This window comes from Thamnophis sirtalis, unplaced genomic scaffold, assembly GCF_051295495.1.
Source record: "Thamnophis sirtalis isolate CommonGarterSnake01/CBP01778 unplaced genomic scaffold, rThaSir2_p1.2 scaffold_4, whole genome shotgun sequence".
In the NCBI taxonomy this organism is placed as follows: Eukaryota; Metazoa; Chordata; class Lepidosauria; order Squamata; family Natricidae; genus Thamnophis; species Thamnophis sirtalis.
Window position 1 is genome coordinate 66173377 of NW_028261384.1, and position 26699 is coordinate 66200075.

At 37.5% G+C, this 26699-nt stretch overlaps 1 protein-coding gene across 1 annotated transcript in view; it reads left to right on the forward strand.

Moving 5' to 3' along the window:
- Nucleotides 1-26699, forward strand: part of BMPER (BMP binding endothelial regulator) — a 461522-nt gene that overhangs the window by 223024 nt on the left and 211799 nt on the right. The window contains exon 7 of the mRNA XM_014056655.2: nt 24009-24108. Coding sequence (XP_013912130.2) covers nt 24009-24108 — 100 coding nt within the window. The remainder of the gene's footprint in view (nt 1-24008; nt 24109-26699) is intronic.

Here is a 26699-nt window from a genome sequence, read left to right on the forward strand (position 1 = left end):
TTCAGCTTCTGAGCAAACTCCATTCTGTGTTGATGGTATTTATGCTTCCATATCAATATACTTAACATATCTTAGTTTTAAAGAAAACATAAGAGAAGACAGTACACATGTGCAATCATATTACTTTAAAATCTAACACCCCTCGTCAAACCTAATATATTTTCCTCTTTTAATTCATCCAAGGATTTTAGTTGTAATATACCCCTTTCTAGGGTAAGAAGCTGTCTGTAAGTAATTATATCCTGTTTTTATACTATGTTCATATTTTCTATTGCATGTCTAGGAATTGCCCACATGGGTATCTTATCATTTAATTTGTATAGATATTTTTTCCAGACCTGCAGTAAAGCATTCCTTAAAATATGACTTTTAAAATTCTTGTCCACTTTTTTGTTATATAGCAGGTAAGCATGCCAGCCACATACCAGATCATACCCCTCGATATTAAGTATTCTATCATTCATTAAATTAATCCAGTCACTAATTACAGATAAAGCCACTGCATCATAGTATAGTTTTAAATTGAATAATTTCAAACCTCCCCTCTCACGCGCATCTTGCATTATTTTTAGTTTTACTCTCGGCTTCATCCCTGCCCATACAAATTTATTAATACCCTTCTGCCATTCTAACAGGTTCACATTTTTTTAAGTATAGGTAGCATTTGGAAAAGAAATAAAAATTTAGGTAAAATATTCATTTTCACTGCTGCTATTCTTCCCAGCAAAGATAACTGTAACTTGTCCCATTTTTTTCATCTCTGTCTGTATACTATGCCAAAGTGGTTCATAATTATACTTATATAACTTCCCGTTTGAGGTTGAAATATGAACTCCTAAATATTTGACCTTTTTAACTATTTCACATCCTATCATTCCTTCTAGTTCTTCCTTTTATTTAGTATTCATATTTGTAGCTAATATTTTTGTTTTCCCTAAATTTATTTTAAATCCTGACACTTGACCATATTGATTAATCATATTCATTAAGATCTTACTAGATTCCTGCAGTTGGGTTAATATTATAACCAGATCATCTGCAAAAGCATGTACTCTATATTCTTGCTGCCTAATCTTAATTCCCTTTAGGACCTCCAAGTCCCGTATTTTGTTCATCAATATTTCCAAAGTTATAACAAACAATAATGGGAACAAGGGACAACCCTGTCTTGTACCTTTTTCAATTTGAAAAGAATCTGTTAAACTTCCATTAACTATAATTTGAGCTGTTTGCTGTTGATATATTGCTTTAATTGACTGTAAGAAACGTTCTCCTATTTGCATTTTTTTGCAGTGTTTTCAACAGGAATTGCCAGTTAACTCGATCAAAGGCTTTCTTAGCATCCAGAAATATGAACGCAGCAGGAATTTGGTTATTCTTTCCCAAATATTCTAGTGCATTAACAATTAATCTTATGTTACTTCTCATTTGTCTCCCTTGAATAAAACTCGTTTGATCATTATGAATCAATTGTTGAATAACCAACATTAACCTATTTGCTAGTATTTTAGTAAAGATTTTATAATCTACATTAAGTAGTGATATAGGTCTGTAGTTTTTTGGTTGAGTAATATCTTGGTCTTCTTTGGGTATCAGGGTATAAAAGCTGTCTTTCAAGATGGAGGTACCTTACCTTCCGTTTGAATCTTATTAAATAATTCATTAAGAGGTTCTACCATTTCTAATTGTAGATTTTTATAGTAAGCCGCTGTCAAGCCATCTGTACCAGGTGCCTTCCCTGCCTTTAATTGCTTAATTACCTGTAGAATTTCCCCCGAAGTTATTGGTTGATTCAATCTTTTCCTCTGCTTTTCTTTAACTATGGGTATTTTTTCTTTATCCAAGTATCTCTCTATATCTAGACCTTTAATTTTGTCACCCTTGTACAATGCTGTAAAGAATTCACGGAAGACCTTTTGAATCTCACCCTGTTGATACACTTCTTTCCCTCTGTAGTGCAATTTGGCTATGTTACAAAATTTTTGTTTTTTCCTAATCTGATATGCTAACCATCTACCAGATTTATTTGCATTACAGAAAGTGTTATGTTTTGCATATAACAGACTAGTGGCTACCTGGTCTGAGATCAGCATATTAAATTGGTCTTTTAATAAGGTAATTGCTTCTTTAATCTTTATATCTCCTGGTTTTAAATTTAACTCTTGCTCTTTCTTCCTAATTTCATCTTCCAGTTCTGTTCGCTTTCCCCCATGTTTACGTCTATGTAATCTATTTAGATTTATCAAAGCTCCTCTCATATACGCTTTACTTGCATCCCATACAATTTCTATAGATGTACCCTTATTCATATTAAAAACAAAGTATTATGTTAACAATTTTTTACATTCATTAGTATATTACTCATATCTAAATAAATGTTCATTCAATCTCCAAGACCTTGCTTGCGTCACCCCTCCCAACTCCATTCAAACTGGATTATGATCTGATAAAACTCTGGCACATATCTTTGTCTTCTTCACCCTAGAAAGCAAATCATTGGTAGTTAGTATGAAATCAATTCTGGAAAAGGATTGATGTCTATCAGAAAAGAAGGTAAAATCGTATTCTTCTGTATTTCTTTCTCGCCAAATATCTCTCAGTTCAAAATCATCTATCATATCGAAAAAGGATTTAGGTAGTTTCGTTTGCATTTGAGTATTTGACCGAGAAGCCTTCTTATCTTTCTTAGTGTCAATAACACCGTTCCAGTCACCCAATAGTATGCAGGACCTATAATCCCACTGTACTAATTTGGCATGAAGCTTTCTATAAAATCAATTTTGTTGTTAATTGGGAGCATATATTCCCAGTAGCAATGTCCTTTTCCCTTCTAATACCAAGTCTATTGCGATATATCTTCCGTGGGGATCTGCTTCGATTAATTCAGCTTTCATATCCTTCCTTAAGTATATAACTATACCATTTTTCTTCTCTGAAGCAGAAGCTATAAAATGTTGTCCAAATCTTGTATTAATCAGATATTTTTTTCAGTTGATCTAATGTGAGTTTCTTGCAAACAAATTATATCATTCTTGAACTGTTTAAGATAGTGATTTATTTTCTTTCTTTTCTGTGGAGAGTTTAATCCATTTACATTCCATGTTAGGAACTTAGTTGTCATCTTTGGCTCCCTGAAGCCTTTTTAGAGCCATCTGAACATCCTGGAATTTAACCTTTGGTCTGGCTCCTCCCACTGCTTCTAAGCTGGTACCTGTAGAATCTCTCGGAGCAGTGGACTTGTGATCTTGGTCTGAGGGGTAGTGAGATCGTACCCCTGTTGTGGTCAGACCACTACCTACTGAGGCTTGACTTTCGGAGACCACACCCCCACTGTAGGGAGGAGGAACCGACCAGGTGGTTCCGCCCCAGGCGACTTATGGACCCTCTGAGGTTCCAGACGGAGCTTGGGGTTATTCCTGATACCCTCGCCCGCAGTCTGGCGGAGACTCTGGTTGCTGCTTGGAACTCGGCAGCGACGGAGTCTCTTAACCGGATTGCGCCTCTACGGCCGCTCCGAGGCAGTGGATCCAGGAGGGCTCCTTGGTTTACTGAGGAACTCCGGGAGAGGAAGCGTCGGAAGAGACGCCTAGAGCACCAATGGAGATCCAATAAATCCGAATCGAACCGAGCACTTTTAACATCTTGCATCAGAGAATACATCCGGGCAATCAGGACGTCTAAAAGAACTTACATTGCCACTCTGATTGCTTCCGCTGAGTCTCACCCAGCCGCCCTGTTCAGGATAACCCGCTCCCTCCTAAATAGGAGGGATACGGAGGATCCTTTGCAGGGCCGGGCTGAGGATTACGTCCTGTTTCTCGCGGACAAAGTTGCTCGGTTTCGGACGGACTTGGACTCCAACTCTGCAGAACCAGCCGAGGCACTAAGGGATAATCTGGTAGGCCATCGCTGGGTTGAGTTTCAGGCTGTTGCCCCTGAGGACGTGGACAAGGCCATGAGAGCTGTAAGTGCCTCCACATGTGTACTGGACCCGTGCCCCTCCTGGCTGGTTGTTAACAGCAGGGAGGTGACATGGGGCTGGATCCAGGCGGTTGTTACCGCCTCCCTCCGGGAGGGGGTCTTTCCCCCCGCTCTTAAGGCGGCGGTGGTGAGACCCCTCCTGAAGAAACCATCCTTGGATCCAGCCATACTAAACAACTATCGTCCAGTCTCCAACCTCCCCTTTGTGGGGAAGGTTGTTGAGAAGGTGGTGGCCTTTCAGCTCCAGCGGTCCTTGGAGGAAGCTAACTATCTCGATCCATTCCAGTCTGGCTTCAGGCCCGGCTACAGCACAGAAACCGCTTTGGTCGCATTGACCGATGATCTCTGGAGAGCCAGGGATGGAGGCCATGCCTCCATCCTGGTACTCCTTGACCTCTCAGCGGCTTTCGATACCATCGACCATGGTATCCTTCTGCGACGACTGCGGGAGGTGGGGGTGGGAGGCACTGTTTTACGGTGGTTCTCCTCTTACCTCTCGGACAGGTCGCAGTCGGTGTTAGTCGGAGGGCAGAGATCGACCCCTAGGCCCCTAACATATGGGGTGCCGCAGGGTTCGGTCCTGTCCCCCCTACTTTTTAATATCTACATGAAACCGCTGGGTGAGATCATTTGGCGGCACGGGATAAAATACCACCAGTATGCAGACGATACACAGTTGTATTTGTCCACCCCATGCCAACTCAATGAAGCGGTGGACGTGATGAGCCAGGGCCTTGAGGCTGTTAGAGACTGGATGAGGGTTAACAAGCTTGTGCTCAATCCAGATAAGACCGAATGGCTGTTGTGCTTCCCTCCCACTAATTTGCCAAGTGTTCCATCTCTCAGGCTGGGGGGTCAAATACTACGCCCCTCAGACAGGGTCCGCAACTTGGGAGTCCTCCTGGACCCACAGCTGACTTTTGAACACCATTTGTCAGTTGTGACCAGGGGGGCATTTACCCAGGTTCGCCTGGTACACCAGTTGCGCCCCTACCTGAACCGGGAGGCTCTCACAACAGTCACCCGTGCCCTTGCGACCTCTAGGCTGGAGTACTGCAATGTGCTCTACATGGGGCTGCCCTTGAAGAGTATTCGGCGACTTCAGCTAGTTCAGAATGCGGCCGCGCGAGCGATCATGGGTGCACCTCGTTTCACCCACATAACACCTATCCTCCGTGAGCTGAACTGGCTACCTGTCGGTCTCCGGGTACGCTTCAAGGTGCTACTTGTTACCTACAAAGCCCTCCATGGTAATGGATCTGGGTATTTGAGAGACCGCCTACTGCCAATTACCTCCTCTCGACCAATTAGATCCCATAGATTAGGCCTCCTCCGAGTTCCATCAGCCGGTCAGTGTCGACTGGCAACCACGCGGAGGAGAGCCTTCTCGGTGGCAGCTCCGACCCTATGGAACAATCTCCCCGTGGAGATTCGTACCCTCACCACCCTTCAGACCTTCCGCATAGCCCTCAAAACCTGGCTGTCCCGACAGGCCTGGGACTAAAGACCTCAACCCACCCGAATTGTATGAATGTTGCATTTTTTAACGATGTACTGTCTCATGTGTTTAATTTGTATGTCCTCCCTTCCTTTTGAACTGTAAGCCGCTCTGAGTCCCCCCAGGGAAAAGGGCGGCATATAAATAAAACTACCTAAACCTAAACCTAAACCTAAACAGGTGTTTGTTGTGATTGTTGCTTTTTAAATTGTTGGTCCATTCGTCTGGTAATCACATGGGTTTGTCTTTGTTCCTTGGCTCCTTGTGCTTCTGAGAGAGAAAGATGATCCATCCTTGTTGATAATTTTGTAGTTTGCTGTCTATCGTCCTTCTTGTTCTCTTTCTCTAGGTCCAGGTGGACGGGGTGTCCGGCCTTCAAGATATTATGGTAAAAATCTCGGACCTTCCATACTGAATTAAGACAGTATCTTTGCCCCTGAAAAATGAGTGCTAGTCCAACTGGTACATCCCATCTGAACTGTAGCTGATGATTTTTAAGCTCTTTGACTAAAAAAGCGTAGTCTTTCCTAGATCTTAGCATTTGAGGTGGTATCTCTTTCAAAACAGTCACTTCCTGACCCCCAATTTGAAGCTTGGTTTTATATGACTCTTGCAATATCATATTCCTCATGTCTCTTGTGGTGAAGTAAACCACAATGTCCCTTGGAAGTTGCTTCTGTCTAGCAAACCAGGAGTTAACACGATAGACCTTATCAATTTGCCAATCAATATTCCCCCCTGGCCTTCCCATCAGACTATCGAAAGCTTCTGAAAGAATCTGTTTCAGATTTTCCTGGTTATTTTCATGCAAACCTCTTATTCTTAGTGCAAGTTCCATTCGTCTATACTGTAACATAATAATTTCTTTTTCAGCATCTCCGACTTTTTGTTGAACCACGTCTATTTTGGATACCAAATTAATATTAGAGTCATTAAGATCTTCTAATCTGCTTTCAATTCTGGACACATAATCTGAAAACGAATTAAGAACCCCTAACATATCATCCCTGATCTTCTGAACCCGGGTCTCAAGTTTATCAGACAGTTCTTTATGAGCAACGGATATCTCCTCCTTAATTTTTGTTTCCATCATAACTACATGATTTTTAAAGGCTTCAGCCAGTTCCTTCTGAAAAGTTTCTTTTGTTAACAGCTCCCCTATGGGGGGAGGAAGTAATGACTGTAGTTTCATGCCGGGGGCGGAGGAACTGCCCGCACTTTTTGAAATGGGGGGGAACCTTTTTTTTTTTTTTTTTGCTTAGGGTTTTGCTTAGGGTTTTGCTTAGAAGCCATTCCAAGTTTTAATCTTCTTCAGCCAATTAATAAGTCTCTGATGGTCAATTGTGCAGCAATTGCTGTTTAATTTAGTAATAAATCACTCCTTTTTTTTGAAGTTTTAAACTCCGTAGAAATTCAAAGCCCAATCAGTGTTACGAAGCTGCTCGGCGCCATTTTGAATATCTCTTTAGCAAGTAAGATATCAGAAGGAATTCTTGTAAAAATGAAGCTAAGGATTAATACAAACAATTAAAAGTTCATGTGTATAGGCTCTGCTCGTCTTGAATTCAGTAGATCAATTTTTTGTTCTGAGGGTGGGTGGTTTGCTTTGTGCTGCTAACAAACAGCAGAAATTCCTGGCACAGAGACAATTCTGCTCTCAGGTGCCCTTCTTCCCCTCCCAGAGTTGGTCTGAGAAAGTTAGTTGGCGCAGCACAATTAGCTCACCTTATCTCCTTAGCCTGAAGAAAAGGTAAACAAGCTGTCAAACGGCTGATGGATTGCTGTTCAGACAGTTTAACGCAACCAGGATTCTGGAGCTATTAACGACCAGCTCCCACCGGCAAGCGCCCCCCCCCCACTGGAAGTCTCTAGCTCAGTTTTCTTTAGTACGATGCCCAACCAGATGTGTTGGACTACAACTGCTGTAATTTCCATTTTTAATGAGAAATTGTGTATTAATCTATGGCTATAAAACTACATGGTTTAGGTATTATGATGACTATATCTGGAGAGTTGTTTTTCTGCAACTACTTAAAAAACTCAGGAGGCTTTCCATATCCTGTTTGAAATCAGCCATCTCAGCGACTGTAATCTAAAGAGTCAGCATTCCACACATCCAGTCTTTCCTAGAAATAGGTTTAAGGCATTGTAATATTAGACCAAATACCCAGGAATATCTAATATGTTTGACAGCATGCAAATTCTTTGGTTTCCCTGATTAGTCTGCAGACAAATTTTGAGTCCAGATCTCACAATTGTGGATTAGAAAATGAGATCTGAACCAAATTTGCTTTAAGTAGCCAGACAGCCTCTACTTATCTTAGTTTCTCTTCCAGGTTTAAAAAGATTAATTTGTCTCTTACGTTTTTATAGCATACAATGAAACAATTTGCTGTGTAACTGGGGGAAAAAAATAAAGCCACCCAATTTTCTACCTCAACCTTTTGGCTATGTTAAGAGTAAACAACTGGAACTATGGAAATGGTTCATTGATTGAGTGATCCATTATGTGCCTTCAAATTGAGGTCAACCCTTTTGTCCAGGACTATTTGGAAATCTGGTCCTTCAGTTCTTGCAACAGTCTATCTGTCACATTTGCAGTTGATCCGCCTCCTCTTTCATTCTACTTTCTCAATGCATTCTCCAGTTTCAGAGCACAGCTCTAGCTTTAAAGGTTTTCACATGTGTCTGGAGTAGGATCATTTGAGCCTGGTCACTTATATTTCAGATAGGATTTGTTTGATATTCCATTTATTTGTTTCTTGGCCATCCATGGGATAGTCTTCTCTTAACACCAAAGTTCCAAAGCATCAGTGCATGTGTGCATGCGCACACCTAACCACACAAATGTTTACTTCCATTTGTATTCTTCCACATTTGGGATTGCACTGTAATATAGGTAAGTGTAGCTAGTTGTCTAGTTTAACTACTGGAGACTAAGGCTAGTGGGTTTCTTTGCAAGGCTGCTGTTCGATTTCCAGGCTATTTTTAGAAAAATCTTTAATATGTAGCTAATTATGAATGTAGGAAGTAATCTCTTCAGTATTATTTCCTCATATATGCTACTCCAAATAATAAAAAGGATCTTTCCTGTTATTATTCTCCTGTTTTTATGTTTCTGGTTACTTTGTTATACATACTGAATTGTAATATTTTGCTGTATCACATATTTGTTACAAAAGCTACAAGAATACATCTGGTTTGCTTTCTTCATGTCCTCAACTTCAATGTTCTATGATGAAACTTTAATCAGTATCTCCGTTTCCTTTCTCACATTGTTCTCATCAAAATGTGGTTTGTTTGCTGCTTATATTTGGACATATTACAGACATTATGCAAGATTCAATTTCCCTGGCTCTTCTCTCCTTTTCCTTCATTCTTTTTTTAAAAAAAGTTTTATATATTTTTATTTTTAAATGTTCATAAGTATTGAATACATGAACAGTATGGCATCTGGGTATCGTTAGTTTTGGTAGATGATAGTGATAATATTAATAGTGTTAGTTACTTTAAACATAAAATTCTAATAATCATTCTAAATATTAAAATTAATGTTGTTGACATGTTAGTGTTTGCTCCATGCTGTATATAATCCTTCATCATTTAATTATTCAATATTTTAATACACAATACTACTAATCATAATAGTATTATTTAAGTATATGTAATAGGAACCTCTTTCAACCTCTAATACAATATAATAGCAGAGTTGGAAGGGACCTTGGAGATCTTCTAGTCCAACCCCCTGTCTAGGCAGGAAACCCTATACCGTTTCAGACAAATGGCTATCCAACATCCTAAAGACTTCCAGTGTTGGGGCATTCACAACTTTTGGTGGCAAGCTGTTCCACTGATTAATTGTTCTAACTGTCGAGAAATTTCTCCTCAGTTCTAAATTGCTTCTCTTCTTGATTAGTTTCCACCCATTGCTTCTTGTTCTGCCTTGGAGAATAGTTTGATTCCCTCTTCTTTGTGGCAACCCCTGAGATATTGGAACACTGCTATCATGTCTCCCCTAGTCCTTATTTTCATTAAACTACAAACCCAGTTCCTGCAACCGTTCTTCATGTTTTAGTGTCCAGTCCCCTAATCATCTTTGTTACTCTTCCCTGCACTCTTTCTAGAGTCTTCACATCTTTTCTACATTGTGGCGACCAAAACTGAATGCAATATTCCAAGTATGGCCTTACCAAGGCATTATAAAGTGGTATTAACACTTCATGTGGTCTTGATTCTATCCCTGTGTTTATGTATCCTAGAACAGTGTTGGCTTTTTTGGCAGCTGCTGCACACTGCTGACTCATATTTAAATGGTTGTCCATTAGGACTCCAAGATCCCTCTCACAGTTACTACTATTGAGCAAGGTACCACATATACTGTACCTTTGCATTTCATTTTTTCTTGCCTAAATGTAGAACCTTACTCCTTTCACCATTGAATTTCATTTTATTAGATAGTGCCCAATGTTCAAGTTTGTCAAGATCCTTCTATATCTTAAGCCTATCTTCTGGAGTGTTGGCTATTCCTGCCAGCTTGGTGTCATCTGCAAATTTGATGAATTCCCCATTTATACCCTCATCCAAATCATTGATGAAGATGTTGAAGAGTACTGGGCCTAAAACAGAGCCTTGATCTATACATCTACATATTAATTTTAATGTGTTATATAGAAATATGTACAATAATTCTTTCCCCCTTTCTAGTTTCCACCTCTATTTTAATTCTAAATAGAACAGATCTTATATTAATAGGTATTTTATTTCTGTCCGTCATCTATTGCCAATTTTAGTATTTCAATTCTTATTGATTTTTTTGTCATGCTTCCCGTACTCCTCTTTTGTAATTTTATATCTCCAAGCATCGTTCATATTTAATCTAAATATTTCCTCCATCTCTATATCTATATTTCACTACCAGTCCTTCAATGCACCTATCTGTGCCATACTCACATCAGGAATGTCTTTTTGTTTATCCTATTTTATTTTTTGATCTCTTATTATATAATCTGTTTAATCTATTCCATAGATACAATTTATTATTCCATTCTTTTCCTTGTCTTCCTGTTGCATTTGTTGTTGTTTTTACTAATTTTTATTGAATGTTTTACTCTTTAAAAACAGAAAGAAAAACACCACAAGAAAAAACAGAACACAAAACATACATAACAATATAAAGTAATTATACAGCCTTCTGTATCGGCTTTCCTGTTTAGTCTTTATAATTCTCCATTCTGCATTGCCTTCCTATTGCTTTTTTTTTTTTTTAAACAGAACTTTTTTATTTTTTCTTTAAAAAAAAAACACAAATATGTCATCATTTGTCAATCATTAAGACATTGAAGTACAATTTTTTTTGTTGTGTGTACCCCTCCCTCCCTCCACCCCCCCACCCCCCTTCCTCCTTCCCCCCCCCCCGACTTCCCAGAACCCGTACCCGGTATGGATTTTTAACTAACACAGTCTAAAATCTATTGAGAAAAAAAGAAATAAAGAAATTAATGACATTCTAGATTGACCTTAGCTTCTTCTTACTGAACTGACTTTTAACAGTTTAAATCATTTCTGATCTTAAGCATAGGCTAACTGGAATTTCTTAGTCCTGTATTTATTTTGTATATAGTCAATCCATTTTTTCCAGTCTCGTTTATATCTTTGAATGATCTTTGAGATATGCCGATATTTTAGCCATTTCAGCTAAGTTTGTTACTTTCAATGTCCATTCTTGGATTGTAGGCAAGTCTTCCTTCTTCCAATATTGCGCCACCAACAGTCTTGCTGCAGTTATCAGGTGCAGAATCAAATTGGTCTCTACCACTGTAAAGTCAGTACATATACCTAGTAAAAATAACTGAGGACTAAACTTTATCCTTCTTTTAAAAACATTTTGCATGACCCACCATATTTTTATCCAAAATGCCTTAACCTTTTGGCAGGTCCACCATATATGATAATATGTAGCATCGAGAGAACCACACCTCCAACATTTAGGCTGTACATTCGGATACATAGAAGCCAACTTTTTAGGATCTAAATGCCATCTATAGAACATCTTGTAAAAATTTTCTCTCAGATTTTGAGCTTGTGTAAATTTCACATTTCTTACCCAAATTCTTTCCCATGTATCCAACATTATTGGTTCCTCAATATTTTGAGCCCATTTTATCATACAATCTTTAACTAATTCTGTTTCCGAATCCATCTGTATTAATACATTATATATCTTCTTTATATGCATTAAGCTTTGATCTCTTATTTGTTTAAACAGATTATCCTCAACTTGAATAAAACCAATTTTTTGATCTATTTTCCACCTAGCCTGTAATTGCCCATACTGGAACCATGTTTGAACTACCTTCTCCTCTTTTAATACCTCTAAAGATTTTAATTGTAATACCCCCCTTTCCGAGGTAAGAAGCTGTCTGTAGGTAATTCTGTCCTGTTTTTGTGCTGTATTCATATTTTCAATTGCGTGTCTAGGAATTGCCCACATGGGTATCTTGTCATTTAATTTATATTGGTATTTCTTCCAGACCCGCAATAAAGCATTTCTTAAAATATGACTTTTAAAATTCTTATCCAATTTTTTGTTGAATAACAGGTAAGCATGCCAACCAAATAGCAGATCGTGTCCCTCAATGTTCAATATTCTATCATTGGTTAAGTGAATCCAATCACTAATTACAGATAATGCCACTGCATCATAATATAGTTTTAAATTAGGTAGTTTCAATCCTCCTCTCTCACGTACATCTTGCATTATTTTCATCTTTACCCTCGGCTTCTTTCCTGCCCACACAAATTTGTTGATACCCTTCTGCCATTCTAAAAGGTTCGCATCTTTTTTTAGTATAGGTAACATTTGGAAGAGAAATAAAAATTTTGGTAGAATGTTCATTTTCACTGCCGCTATCCTACCCAGCAAAGATAGGTGCAATTTCTCCCATTTTTTCATCTCTGTCTGTATGCTATGCCAAAGTGGTTCATAATTATGCTTATATAATTTCCCATTTGAAGTTAAAATGTTAACTCCAAGATATTTGACTTTTTTAACTACCTCACATCCTAGCATCACTCCTAATTCTTCCTTTTGTTTAATATTCATATTTATAGCTAATATTTTGGTTTTTCCTAAGTTTATTTTAAAGCCCGACACTTGACCATATTGATTAATCATATTCATTAAAACCATACTGGATTCCTGCGGTTGTTCCAATATTATGACCAAATCATCCGCAAAAGCGCGGACTCTATATTCTTGCTGCCTAATCTTGATCCCTTTTAAACCATCCAAGCCCCGTATTTTATTCAACAATACTTCCAAAGTTATAATAAACAATAATGGGGACAAAGGACAGCCCTGTCTTGTACCTTTTCCAATTTGAAAAGAGTCTGTTAGACTTCCATTGACTATGATTTGTGCTGTTTGCTGTTGGTATATTGCTTTAATTGACTGTAAAAAATTATCTCCTATCTGCATTTTTTGCAGTATCTTCAACAGAAATTGCCAGTTAACTCGATCAAAGGCCTTCTCAGCATCCAAAAATATAAACGCAGCAGGGATCTGGTTGTTTTTCCCAAATATTCTAATGCATTAATAATTAATCTGACATTACTTTTCATCTGTCTCCCTTGTATAAAACCTGTTTGGTCCGTATGTATCAATTGTTGAGTGACCAGCATTAACCTATTTGCTAATATTTTAGTAAAAATTTTATAATCTACATTCAGTAATGAAATAGGTCTATAATTTTTGGGTTGAGTAGTATCTTGATCTTCTTTGGGTATCAAAGATATAAACGCTGTCTTCCAAGATGGAGGGACTTTACCTTCCGTTTGAATCATATTAAATAATTCTCTAAGAGGTTCTACCATTTCTAACTGTAAGTTTTTATAGTAAACCGCTGTCAAGCCATCTGTACCTGGTGCTTTCCCTGACTTTAATTGTTTAATTACCTGCAGGATTTCCCCCGAGGTTATTGGTTGATTCAATTTTTGCCTGTGTTCTTCTCTAACTGAAGGTATTTTCTCTTTGTCTAAATATTTGTCTATGTCTAAACCATTAATTTTATCCCCTTTATACAGTTCTGTAAAAAATTCCCAGAAAGCCTTTTGAATCTCTTCCTGTTGAAACACCTCCTTCCCTCTGTAAATCAGTTTAGATATATTTCGAGTTTTCCTTTTTTTCCTAATCTGATAAGCTAACCATCTGCCAGGTTTGTTTGCATTACAAAAAGTATTGTGTTTTGCATATAATAGATTAGTAGCCACCTGGTCAGAGATCAACATGTCAAATTGAGATTTTAATATGTTAATAGCTTCCTTAACCTTTGTATCGTCTGGGTTCATTGTTAACTCCAGCTCTTTTCTCTTAATTTCCTCTTCCAGTTCTGTTCGTTTTAACCCTTGCTTATTTCTATGTGTTTTATTTATATTCATCAAAACTCCTCTCATATACGCTTTGCTTGCGTCCCATACAAATTCCATAGATGTACCCTTATTCATATTCAAAACAAAATATTCAGATAGTAATTTTTTACAATCATTAATATACTTTTCATATCTAAATAAGTTTTCATTCAATCTCCAAGACCTTCTTGCCTGCACTACCCTTCCCAACTCCATCCAAACTGGGTTATGATCCGAAAGGATCCTAGCTGCAATCTTTGTTTTCTTGACCCTAGAAAGCAAATCATTAGTGGTTAGAATAAAATCAATCCTTGAGAGGGATTGATGCCTGTCCGAGAAGAAAGTGAAGTCACATTCCTCTGCATTTCTTTCTCGCCAAATATCTCTCAATTCAAAATCATCCATAATGTCAAAGAAAGATTTGGGTAACTTTGCTCGCATCTTGGTATTTAGGCGGGAAATCTTCTTATCTTTCTTAGTGTCTATCACTCCATTCCAGTCACCCAATAGTATACAAGAACTATAGTCCCATTGTACTAATTTAGCATGAAGATTTCTATAGAATCTATCTTGCTGTTGATTGGGAGCATAAATTCCCAAAAGTAATGTCTTTTTCCCTTCTAAGATTAAGTCTAAAGCAATATATCTTCCGAAGGGATCTACTTCTATTAATTCAGCTTTCATGTCTTTTCTTAAGTATACAACTATACCATTCTTCTTTTCCATAGCAGAAGCTACAAAATGTTGACCAAGTTTTGAGTTGATCAAATATTTTTGATCAGTTGACTTGATATGAGTTTCTTGCAAACAAATTACATCGTTCTTAAACTGTTTGAGATAATGAAATATTTTCTTCCTCTTCTGTGGAGAGTTCAGTCCGTTAACATTCCATGTTAAAATCTTAGTTGTCATCTTTGGTTGGTTGAAGCATTTTTAGAGCTTCCTGCACGGCCTGTTTAACCTTAGGTCTAGCTCCTCCCATTGCTTCCAGATTTGTTGTTGTAGATCCTTGATCGATGGCCGATGATTGTTGATGCTGTTGCTTTTTAGCTTGTTTCTCCATACGTCTAGTAGTCATGCGGCTAGGTCTTGGTTCCATAGCACCTTGCACTTCTAGAGAAGAGAGATGCTCCATCTTGTCTGGTGGTTGTGTAGTTTGCTGTCTATCCTGTCCTTCTTGTGGTCTTTCTCTAGGTCCAGATGGTGCAGGGTGTCCGGCCTTCAATATATTATAATAAAAATCTCGGGCTTTCCATACAGAGTTGAGGCGGTATCTTTGCTTATCAAATGTAAATATGATGCCAAATGGTGCATCCCATCTATACTGTATCTGACGATTTCTGAGTTCTTCGACCAAAAAAGCGTAGTCTCTCCTGGCTTTTAACATTTGAGGTGGTATCTCTTTCAAAACAGCCAAGTCTTGACCGCCAATTTGAAGCTTAGTGTTATAAGATGCTTGCAGTACCATATTTCTAAACTCTCTTGTAGTAAAATATATAATGATGTCTCGAGGAAGCTGCTTCTGCTTTGCCAGCCAGGAGTTAACGCGGTAAGCTTTGTCAATTCGCCAGTCTTGATTGGTCCCTGGTCTTCCCATCAGGCGGTCAAAAGCTTCCGATAGGATCTGTTTCAGGTTCTCCTGTTTCTCCTCACGCAGCCCCCTTACTCTTAATGCGAACTCCGTTTGTCGGTACTGTATCATAATAATTTCTTTTTCAGCATTTTCCACTTTTTGTTCCACCACCTCTGTTTTCAATGTCAAGTTAGCATTGGCATCATTAAGAACCTCTAGAGTATCTTCCATTCCAGAAATATGTTCTGTTAATACAGTTACAAGACTCAGCATGTCGTCTCTAATTTTATCAACCTTAGCCTCAAATTTCTCATACAGCTCCTGTTTAAGTCCTTTTATTTCACTTTTAATTTCTTCTTTCATTTCTTTTATTTCCTCTTTTCTCTCCTCTCTATTATCTCTAAATTTATCTTCCATTTTAATTGTCTGTGCATTAAGAGCCTTGCTTAGATTACTCAGGAAAAATTCTTTCGTTAGCACATCCCCAGCAGGGGGCGTAGGAAGCGGAGGCTGCAGCTTTGTGCCAGGCACTGAGGATGTGCCCCTGGAAGTAGAGGGTGACGACTTCAAGTTAATATTTGGTTTTGAGGCCATTTCAAAATTTATCTGCCTGCAGTTAATAAAACTCTATTGCCTGAATATGCAGCTTTAAGTAAAGAGGCTTTTATTTTGAAGTTTAAGGCTTGGCAAAACTTTCAGTGAGTAAACATTGTAACAAGACCATTCAGCAGATTCATCACCATTTAACTTCCAAATAAGCAAGGTTAATGAAGGAGTAAAATTCTTCTATTGTGAAACCAAAACAAGTGATAAGCAATCTCTTTTGTTTTGAATTCTTGTGAGGATTAGCAAAAAGTGTTCGTTATTACCGGAGAAACCAGCCTGCTCGGCGCCATTTTAGAAGCCTCTGAGTAAATAATTTTTCGGAGGAGAAAAAGAAAAGAAGCTAAAATGTTGATAAGCAATTATTGTCCACAGTAAACGGATCCAGCTCGTGATAAGAATAAATCAAACAAAACTTTGAGCAGAGTGGGAGAGACCTACTTTGTCCTGCACAAGGCAGTTTGAAGTTCCCAGCACGGACAGCCGTTCTGCCTTGGGCTAGCCCCCCTTTCCTTGCAAGCACAAAAGCTGCAAAAATCGAAGAGCATTTGCCAGCAAAACAGTTTCTTCTTTCCTTCTTGCCTGAAGGATAAGAAAACCTGATAAGACGTCAGATGGAAGATCCTCTAAACAGGTACGTAGCCAGGAATTCGGAGGCAGCTGATTTTTTGCTGCCCCCACCAGTAGACTCCTCCCAGGAAGCCCCCCTTCCTATTGCTTTAACCTTGGCCTATAATATAACAGTAGTGCTAACACTTATAATAATTATGATTATTTATATCACCATATATTTACATTCTTTATTTTCTGTTTTGGCTTCTGTTTTCTAGCCACTTATAAATTTTATTCCATATTTTATAGAAATATGTTTGTACTCTTTCCTTTAGTTCTATTGTCCTTTTGTCCATCTCTGCACATTCGAGTACTTTTCTCATTATTGTTTCATCTGCAGGTGTATTGATTTTTTTCCAGTTTTGTGCGAAAGCAATCCTGGCTACAATGAGTATGTGTATGATTATGTATTGAGATTATTTATCCAATTTTTGGTCTAATAGACCTAATAAGAATGCTTCCGTTTTCAGTTCTGTTTTCGCTGATGATGATGATGTAATTTCTTCCAACCATTTCCAAATTTTGCACCAGTATTTCCTTGTGATGGGGCACGTCCACCACATATGGTAGAATGTTCCAGACTTGTGGCTACATCTCCAACATTTGGGGGATAAATTTGGGTACATTTTGGCCAATCTCACTGGAGGCAAATGCCATCTATAAAACATTTTATAGAGGTTTTCTTTGTAAGCTACTGCCATTGTAAATTTATAATTTCTTTCCCATAATTTATCCCATTTTTCTAACTCTATATTATGGCCAAAATGTCTTCTCCAGATAATCATTGTCTCTTTTACCATCTCTTCCTCCATTTTATATCTTAAATCTTGTTTTAATTTGTAAATAGGGCCACCATTCCATTACCATTTTGCTAAGATCTATAGTATTTGGATATGTCATTGCCTCCATCGTTGATAACCAGATTGGGATTTTCACCTGGGTTTTTCCCCTCAGACCTTAAACTAGGCATCCCTTACTATGTGTCTCTGGAAGTAGGAATGAGATTTATTCTTTCCCTCCCAGAGGAAGCCATGCCAGCCTAGTTGGAGATCATGGCCTTCTAGCATAGGAATTCTTTTATTTTTTTAGTTGAATCCAGTCCTTGAGCCATGTCAGGACTGCCACCTGATAGCAAATCTCCCAGTCTGGGAGGCCAAAGCCCACTTTGTTTCTATCTTGTAGAAGTTTGTATTTTATTTTTTGCCCTCCCCAGCCCCCAGCAGCATTCTATGAGCCTCCATAAGGCTATGCATGCAATTCTTTTGACAAAAATGGGCCTGTTTTTGCAAAAAACGGGCTGTTTTTTGCTCACTTTTGATGCCCCCCAGGAGTACTTTGCAAGCCTCCCCCCAAGGTTATTCATGCCTTTCTTTGAAAAAAACAGGCCCGTTTTCAGGAGGTTTGCAGAGTGCAGAAACTTTTTTTTCCCTTTGGAAAGCTCTTTAATTGATTGATGAGAATTAGATTGATCAAGTGATGTGCCAGCAGAAATAAAGTCTTAGGTGCTGCAGATTGTCATAGATTTCCTTCTCCAGCACATGGATAAATACACCTGGAAACATCTACCTACTTACCTACCTACTCTCTCTCCCTACCTACCTACTGTATTTCTCTCTCTCTCTCTCTATTTCTCTCTCTCTATCCCTTTATCTACCTACCTACTTTTTTTTTTAAAAAAAAGTCTTTTCAAAACCTTGGTGCGTCTTATACTCCGGTGCATCTTATACTCTGAAAAATACAGTATGTCCAAATCCTAGTATGGTATGATTATTTTTTTCAGACTAATCTAACTTCAGAGCTCTAACTTCAGAGATAGGTTTACACACCAATTGATGGACATATATATATATTCTATATATTAAGAAAAACTGACAAGGAGATTATGAGCAACAAAAGGCATTTATTATATCTCTTGCACAAGTGGATTCTCAAAGAGAATGATCAATCAGGCTAAATGCAGAGTTTAAATACATTATTTGTGGGTGTCTTCGATTACATAAAGGTGTTTCATAATACAGTTATATAATTGTACTTGGCTATCATTACAATAGTTTGGCTATCATTACAATAGTTATGCAAAAAGCCAAAAAAAACCATCATTTCAGTTCCCATTCCCAAGATTTCAGTTCCTGTTCCCATGTGTGACAAGTTTCCAGTTCATAGATATTACAAATTCCCATTATAGGACAATAACAAGACAATTAATCAATCTATATCAGGTTCTTGGGTCAGGCTCTTGAGAACGAATCTACACCAACATCCCCTAGTACATCCAAGTTCTACCCAGTTCCTCTTAGCTGAGTTTCCCAGCTGGGATGCTGGAAATCCCCTAGCAGTTTGTTAAATGTGACAAAATTCAAAGTGACCTCTTAAAAATGCTGGTTCCAGCTAAATAGAAATGCTAAGCTAAATAACAAAATGCTTGAATAATATCTGGCTGTAGCTAAAATGTAAAATGAAGTTTATTCAAAATGGAATCTGTCAGGTTCCTTCTCTTTTTACATGAATAACCAAATTTTATTTCTCTCAATAGATAATTGTCTGGAGTTGACTAAAATCTGGTTGACTATAGGGCAATTCAGAGATAGACTTCTTACCAGCAAAAAAAAAACAAAAAAACCCAGAAGACTTCCATCTTTCTCATTGTTTCATATGTTGTGGGGGGGGGGGTGTCTCAGTAAAAAAAAGCTGGGCAAAAACAATGCAAATTATGATGATGAGAAAGAATAACATGTAAATCACAGTATAACTCCCAGGCTTTTGTAGTTGTTTTTTTGACATAAACTGCAAGTCAATATGACTATGTTTGTGGAGAGGCATACATTCCATCATGTTCCCCTTATAGATACTGTTGGAGAGGGAAAGTTGTTTGGTTTTAAGAAGCGTGCAAGTGATGTGGTGAAGCGCCATAGCATGTTGACTTCATTGGTGGGATGGAAAGGAGACAAAGAGCCAGTATATAGGAAGAGAGTTTCCCTCAAAAGGAGAGATTGCCTATCTTGCAGCTTCAGCTGTCAACAACGTTCATATACTCATGTTACTCCACTTTAACTAATTAGAATCTTTATTATCAAGTTTCAATATTAAGCCCTATCTCATTAAGTATAGGATGAAACCTAAAATTCCTGATTTTATTTATGTGGAAAAAGTTTATTAACATAATCTACCAAGAAAAAATGGAGTACCACAAACTCAAAACAGTTTCTAATCAGCTAGCAAACAGAAACTAAATATGACTGAAGCTGATTTTTATTTCATGGTTTATGCTAACCTTGGTTTAGTTCATGGGTTAAGAACCCACAATTATGGTTGATGCAACAAGCATATGGCACTTCTATAGCATAAATTATAAGCAGGGACTAATGTATATATGTGTATATGTGTGTATGTGTGTATGTATGTATGTATGTATGTATGTATGTATGTATGTATGTTTCTAAGTCTAAAACTCAGGAAATGTGTTAGTATAATTAGTGGATTAAAATATTCAGCTTAATAAGTTAAAATAAATAAAAGTGTATTCATTGAATAAAATCAGATTTCTGTGATATAGGTTTAATATAGTTTCTTTACTAAGAAGTATTCCACTGAAATCATTACAATGCATTCTGCGGTAAGACACTGAAGTTTGCTCTTGTGTTCTCTGGAAGCACAACTCTTGGACGTTAGAATACATGACAAATAGCAATATGATTTTAACCTGCATCATGTTTCAATATGTTTGCCATTTGTGGAGAAGAATGGTTGTAATTCAGTGGCTTCCTTTTGATCTAAATTGCTAGCTGATAGATATCATACAAAAAAGTTGTTGCAGCTGGATGCCACCACATTAAAAATGTTATTTCCAAAAGAGGACTACTGTTGTAATTACATGGAATTTTAATATTAAAAAAATATTAAATTGTATGGTATGCAAATCAGGAGTTTTTTTTAACAGATAACCAAATAGATCAGGCTTTCCCCACAATTTTAATAGATTGCCTCCCAGGATTATTTAATAATATTCACATTATTAAATACTATCTTTAATATTTAAGATGTAAAAATTTATAAAGGATTATTTAACATTTATAAGCTGTTAATATTTTTAACATATCATATACCACCAAAATGTAGCACACAATGAATAAATCAATGAAGCTCATTTCCCTCCCCCCAAATGGCACATTATATTAAGCTAAACAAACAATTATATTGAAGCTAGTTTAAGAAGGCATTTTCATTATTATTTAGAGATTTCTAGATATATGAATAGTAAAGATAGTTAAATAATTTTTACTAGTTACTAATTTTACTATTTACTAATGTTATAATAATAGAATCTTGAACACACACAAAACCTGGTTTTCACCTTGATAAGCTTTTTACGTGTTTATTCAACTGAATAAAGATGGCCTTCCCTAAGTAAAGGAGAACCCTGAACAAACACACTTTGACACTGATTTGGCAAAATTTTTCAGGCACGAAACCAGTAGTAATGCTGGCAGGAACCCTCCCCTGGGCAGCAGGGCTGCTGGTGGCCAAGTGCTAAGGCAGGACTTCCCTTAGACTTTCTCTCCCTCTCATAATCTCCCTCCCTCCTTCTTTCTTTTCTTCCTTCTTCTTCCCCTCTTCCCCCTTCTCCTTCTTCCTTCTCTCTTCCTTCTCCCTCACTCCTTTATTCCTCTTATCTCTACCCCTTTTCCTTCTTCCTTCCTTTCTCTTCCTTCCCTCCTTCTCCTTTTTCTTCTTTTTCCTTCCTTCTTCCTTCTTCCTCTCCTTTCCCCTCTTCCCTTCTTTTTCCTTTCTTGCTCTCTTCCCCTTTTATTCTTTTTCTTTGTCTTTCCTCTTTCCCTTTCGCCTTTCCTGTACCCTTTTGGATTCTTAAGTGCAAAAAAAGAAACATTTCTTGATGCCTCCTTGCCTTGTGATCAAATGCCACTTTTGCTAGTAGTTTGTGGTCACTTAAAAGACTGAGAACAAACCAGGCTCAGTTTACCCTGTGCTTTTGTCAGAGCCTTTGCAGCATGACTTCTATTAGGAGACGACACAAGAGCAAAAGACAGCGCACAGAGACTTAGATGTTTAACAGTGGTTTATATACAACATATACAGAAATATACATAATAGCAAATACCTGATAAGTAATCAGTCTTCTTATCTCTACATGGAGAATGTAACAATGGATACCGGACACAAAGAGAGAGAAATATGCCCTCTCCTGGCTGCTTCATATAAACACCTCCTAAAGACTTTGTGGACCCCTTCACAGTCTTCAACTGGCTATACCAATGCTGATTCATCTTGATTGCATTTCATCATCTTTACAGTTGAATCAGTTTTACAGCTGGTCAGCTCTTAAATCTCAATATCTTAACAGCTTGCATTTAGTCGGGGACAACAGGATAGCAAAACTGTTAAAATGGGGGCTGTGATAGTTAATCAGAGCTCCTGTTTTTTATGTGCAACAGCTTTAGCGTTTAAGAACAGAGGTAAGTTAATTGCTTTTTTATTAATAGAATTTCTATTAATACATAATCCTTAAAAGGGCTCTCCTGTAGGGACCCTGCCATGGTCTAATTCAGACTGGAAATATAGCAAAGGAAAATATTTTCCCCCATTCTGTTTTGTCCTGTTTTCCCCATTGGAAATAGCTATTTGCAATCCCAAGAGTCGGCAAGAGGGAAAATCTGAAGACAAGTATAATTAATTTCCAAGAAAGGATCTTGGTAGCTAGGGCTCTAAGCAAAAAATAATCAATTTTATTAGCTGGCACTGTGTAACAAATCCAAGTATCAGCATCTTTGATCCCTGTCTGAGTTCTAGCTGTTTTTTTTCCTCCAGAAGGTAATTCATTAATAACCATCTCTCTTTTTTATTCCCAAGATCTTTATTATATCTCAGTGTAACTTCAATACAACCTCAAAGCTAGGTAGATTTGAATGATTAATTTTCTCCAAATCTGCCCTGGCACATTGCAGATGGAATGATTTTGTTTTTAGCTTTTTCTTTTCCCCACCATAGGAACATTCATAGTAGCATTTGTCAGCTTTAGGCACCTTAGGCACTTCTTCTTCTTCCTCTTCCCCCTCCCCCCTCCCCCCTCCACTTCCTTTTATGACTTAAGTGAATATTGGTGAACCCTTTTGGCACCAAGTGCTGAAACGGGAGCATGCGTGCAAACAGCAGCTCCTCTTCTGGTTTCCGGCACGTGCATGCATGCTGGCCACTTGGTCTTTCAGTTTCTGGTGCACACGTGTATGCACCAGGAAGATGATCTGCCAGCTGGTCTTCATGCACACATGTGCACCAGAAACTGAAAGACCAGGTTTCTGGCACTCATGTGTGCACCAGAAATCAGAAGAGCAGCTGCCCTGCACACACATGTGCACTGGGCAACTGCTATTCCAGTTTCCGGTGCTCCTGCACATGTGAAGACCAGCTGGCTGATGCACCGGAACACGGAAGAGCAATGGCCCAGAAAGATAGCTCTGTGTGCCACTTCCGGCACATGTGCCATAGGTTCACCATCACAGGCTTAAGCTCTTTAGTTTCCTCTCAGCCTACTCTCAATATAGTTTTATAAAAAATAATGAGAATGGCTGATCTTATAACACTAAACATATTCATTTGGGTTTTTTTTACATAACCCTTTTTGCTGTTCAGATCCAAAATCTTCACTATATAACAGTGATATAATGAAGCATCCTATATTAAATCCATGAACTAATTTTAAATTATCTACAAATCTAAAAAACTGAAAGCGCTAATTAACAAAAGTGTAGAATTAAGCACAAACAATAATAATGTGACCTCCAAATTTTGAAAATTTATAGAAAAGGGCTCATCTAAAAACTCCAGACATCCAATGAGGGGTGGGATAGATGTATTTCTATGGAAAGAAATTCCATCCGTGGTGAGTCTGAAGACATTATAATGTATAATTATTGCTCAATGTTACCTGAAAAACTGTCTTCTCTATTCACTCTACCTTCTATAATTTTAGGAAAAAGATTGAACACATGCAACTCTACAAAAGCACAGAATATTATATTGTGGGTGTGGAATTCAATTAAATTTCATTCATTTGGAAAGATCCTAAAATATGCTTTTAAAAGTGCAATCCCACATCAGATATAGTGATGATGAAGTTAGATTTCTAGTAATTTCATCTGAGGTTTTGTTATTTTGTCTTACCTGAATTCAGTTTTTATGTAATCCTGAAAACCTGAACATCATGCAATTGAGTTCTATTATTTTCTTAACTGTTAATGTGTATTTGATGAAATATTAAATCAGTCTATACCATAGCATGCATTTGTTTTCTAAATATCCTTTGGGGTTTGTATTTTTTAGGATGGAAGGACACATTGTATACAGGAAGTGTGTCCCATTCTTTCATGTCCTCAACATCTCAGTCACACACCTTCTGGCCAGTGTTGCCCAAAATGTGTAGGTGAGTACTTTCATAGGAATATTGCATTTACAATGAACATCTCTCACAATCCATAACATTTTAGAAAATATGTTGCTAATTCAATAAATTGCATTGTATTGTCAAAACAGAGTGGTGAACAGGTTGATTCTGTAAAACATGGACTGCAATTATTGAAAATAATATATTGCATAATTTTTATATTATGTTATATTATATTTATATTAAGGCTATGCTGTGTTTAGCTAAATCTCTAAAGTGCTTGTTGCTTTACATTTTACTTTCATGTTTCCATTTGCTCTGAACCATTTAGACTAAATTTAGAGCACTATAGATCCTAATTTATTTTCGTTATTTATTAAGCTTAAGAAATAAGCATAGATCTTGATTGTGTATTTATAGTTAGAGGGACATACCATAATTTTGGAGAATTTTGGTTCCAATTGTTTATATAAACAGAAAGAAAACTCAATTCCTTTCTAGTACTGAAGATGTTACCTAGTCAGGTAACAAAATACAGTATCTGCAAGAAAACAACCAAGCTCAGTGGTGCCAAGGACTCTACAGTACTATTCTTTGTACCAATGGAAAAGTGTTTTTGCCATTACACTTTTTTTGTGGTATGGCATGACTCTGAAATGGACATATAAAATATATTAAAAATCATGATAATATTTCCCCAAAAATCAATATTAATATTCTCACTGCAGTAGAAAATTAATACTTTCAATAGTTCTACTCCATATAACAGGATATGTTATCAGACTATATTTGTTTCAAACCAGTTTGTGGCATAAAAAATTTAGTGCTATGAATTTAGGTAATACCTTCCAAACACTTTGTTGTTTGGGATACCAAATAAAGGCCAGTGAGTCTCAAACTTTTCTTCACCACAGACCCCCTTAATAGTAATAGCATTTAGACTTATATACTGCTTCACAGCCCTCTCTAAGCAATTTAAAAAGTCAGCATATTGCCCCCAACAATCTGAGTCCTTATTTTACCAACCTTGGAAGGATGGAATGTTGATTCAACCTTGAAGTACCTTCAGTGGCCTTGGAGCATGACGAGAGACCCCCAAGACTTAAGATTTAAATCATAACATTTCTTCAAGCTTTTACAGACATCCAGTGCAGGCATTGTGGCCTCCAGGGATTCACGGACCACAGATTGAGAACCATAGAACTAGGCAACATAGTTTTGTTCCTAGCATTATAATACAAACTTTCATGCAATGTATATCATGTCTAAGGTTGTGTTATCTACAATGTATGAACTTCTGATTATCCTGAACTAATATTTAGAGGACAGTGTTGATGTTGATTGAGATTTTTCATCTCTAGCTAGACTTGACTGGCAGGCCATAAAAGTTCTACTAAATTATCTTTTGGAACAGAATGTATCATCACTAGGTAATTACTAGTTTCTATCACCAATCTTTACATCAAATGTATTATTTTGCAGGATGTCCTGAATCATTTTAAGGTTGTGTATTACAGTATTATTTTCAACTTACCACATTTTTCGGAGTATAAGACACTCCGAAGTATAAGACGCACCTAGCTTTTGGGGAGGAAAACAAGGGGGGGGGGGAGAATCTGCTTCTCCCTCTCAGAAATTTTCCTCCTTACAACAAACAGCAAACTGTACAGAAGATATACACTGTTTGTGGTATTACATTTCAGACTATACTTGTACAGATGCTATAAAAATTGATGTGGCTTTCTGCAAGTGTACATTATTCTCTGCTATTTAAAAGAAGATACAATAGCACTGGGCCTCTTCAGATCAAGCATTTATTTTAAAAGCTTCTTCATTTTGTTAAGTTGTCTAGAACAATAATAAAGCAGTCTTTAAAAATAAGTCTAATAATATGAACATTCTATAGGCATTTATAGTTATTGACTTACCTCCTTGCAGCAAATAGTCTGATTAGCACAAGAAAAAAAATCTGCCTCTGCCTTCCAGCAATTTACCTAGTGGAGCAAATAGCAAGTTTCACTTTCAATTTGGCCTCTCGATCATCAACGTTTCAGGCTGCAGGGATTGCCATAACTTGTTTTCAGCTCCGTAAGCCCCATTTTCTCCATTTGCTGCAAAAAGATAAATTGCTAGGAGGAAGATGCCAAAGGGTGGGGGATGGTGGGTGGGCAGGGCTACATTCTGTATATAAGACACACCTACATTTTCATCCTCTTTTAGGGGGGGGAAGGTGCGTCTTTTACTCCAAAAAATATAGTAATCATTGCAGGATAGAATCACTGCAGTTTGCTCACCAACAGAAGAAATTTGACACACTATGAAAGACACATGATCTGTTTGTCTTCCTAATTGTTTCGAGTTGATCTGCATTCATAGAAGCCATCAATTCTGAAACCTTCTTCCCCAGTCTTTCATGCATTTAAAAGTTATCTTTCCAAGAATCTCCAGTATCATTTCTCTCTCAAATTTTTCCACTTCTGTTTTCGCCTCCTTTTTTTCTCCTTGTGAGAAACCAGAGAACTAAATGCATGATCTTTCTTTAGAAATTGATTTTATTAGATTTCGCTTAGGTAATTAGGTCCATAACAAAAACATGGATGTGTGTCAGCCTCTGTTTTGTTGCTTGCTTT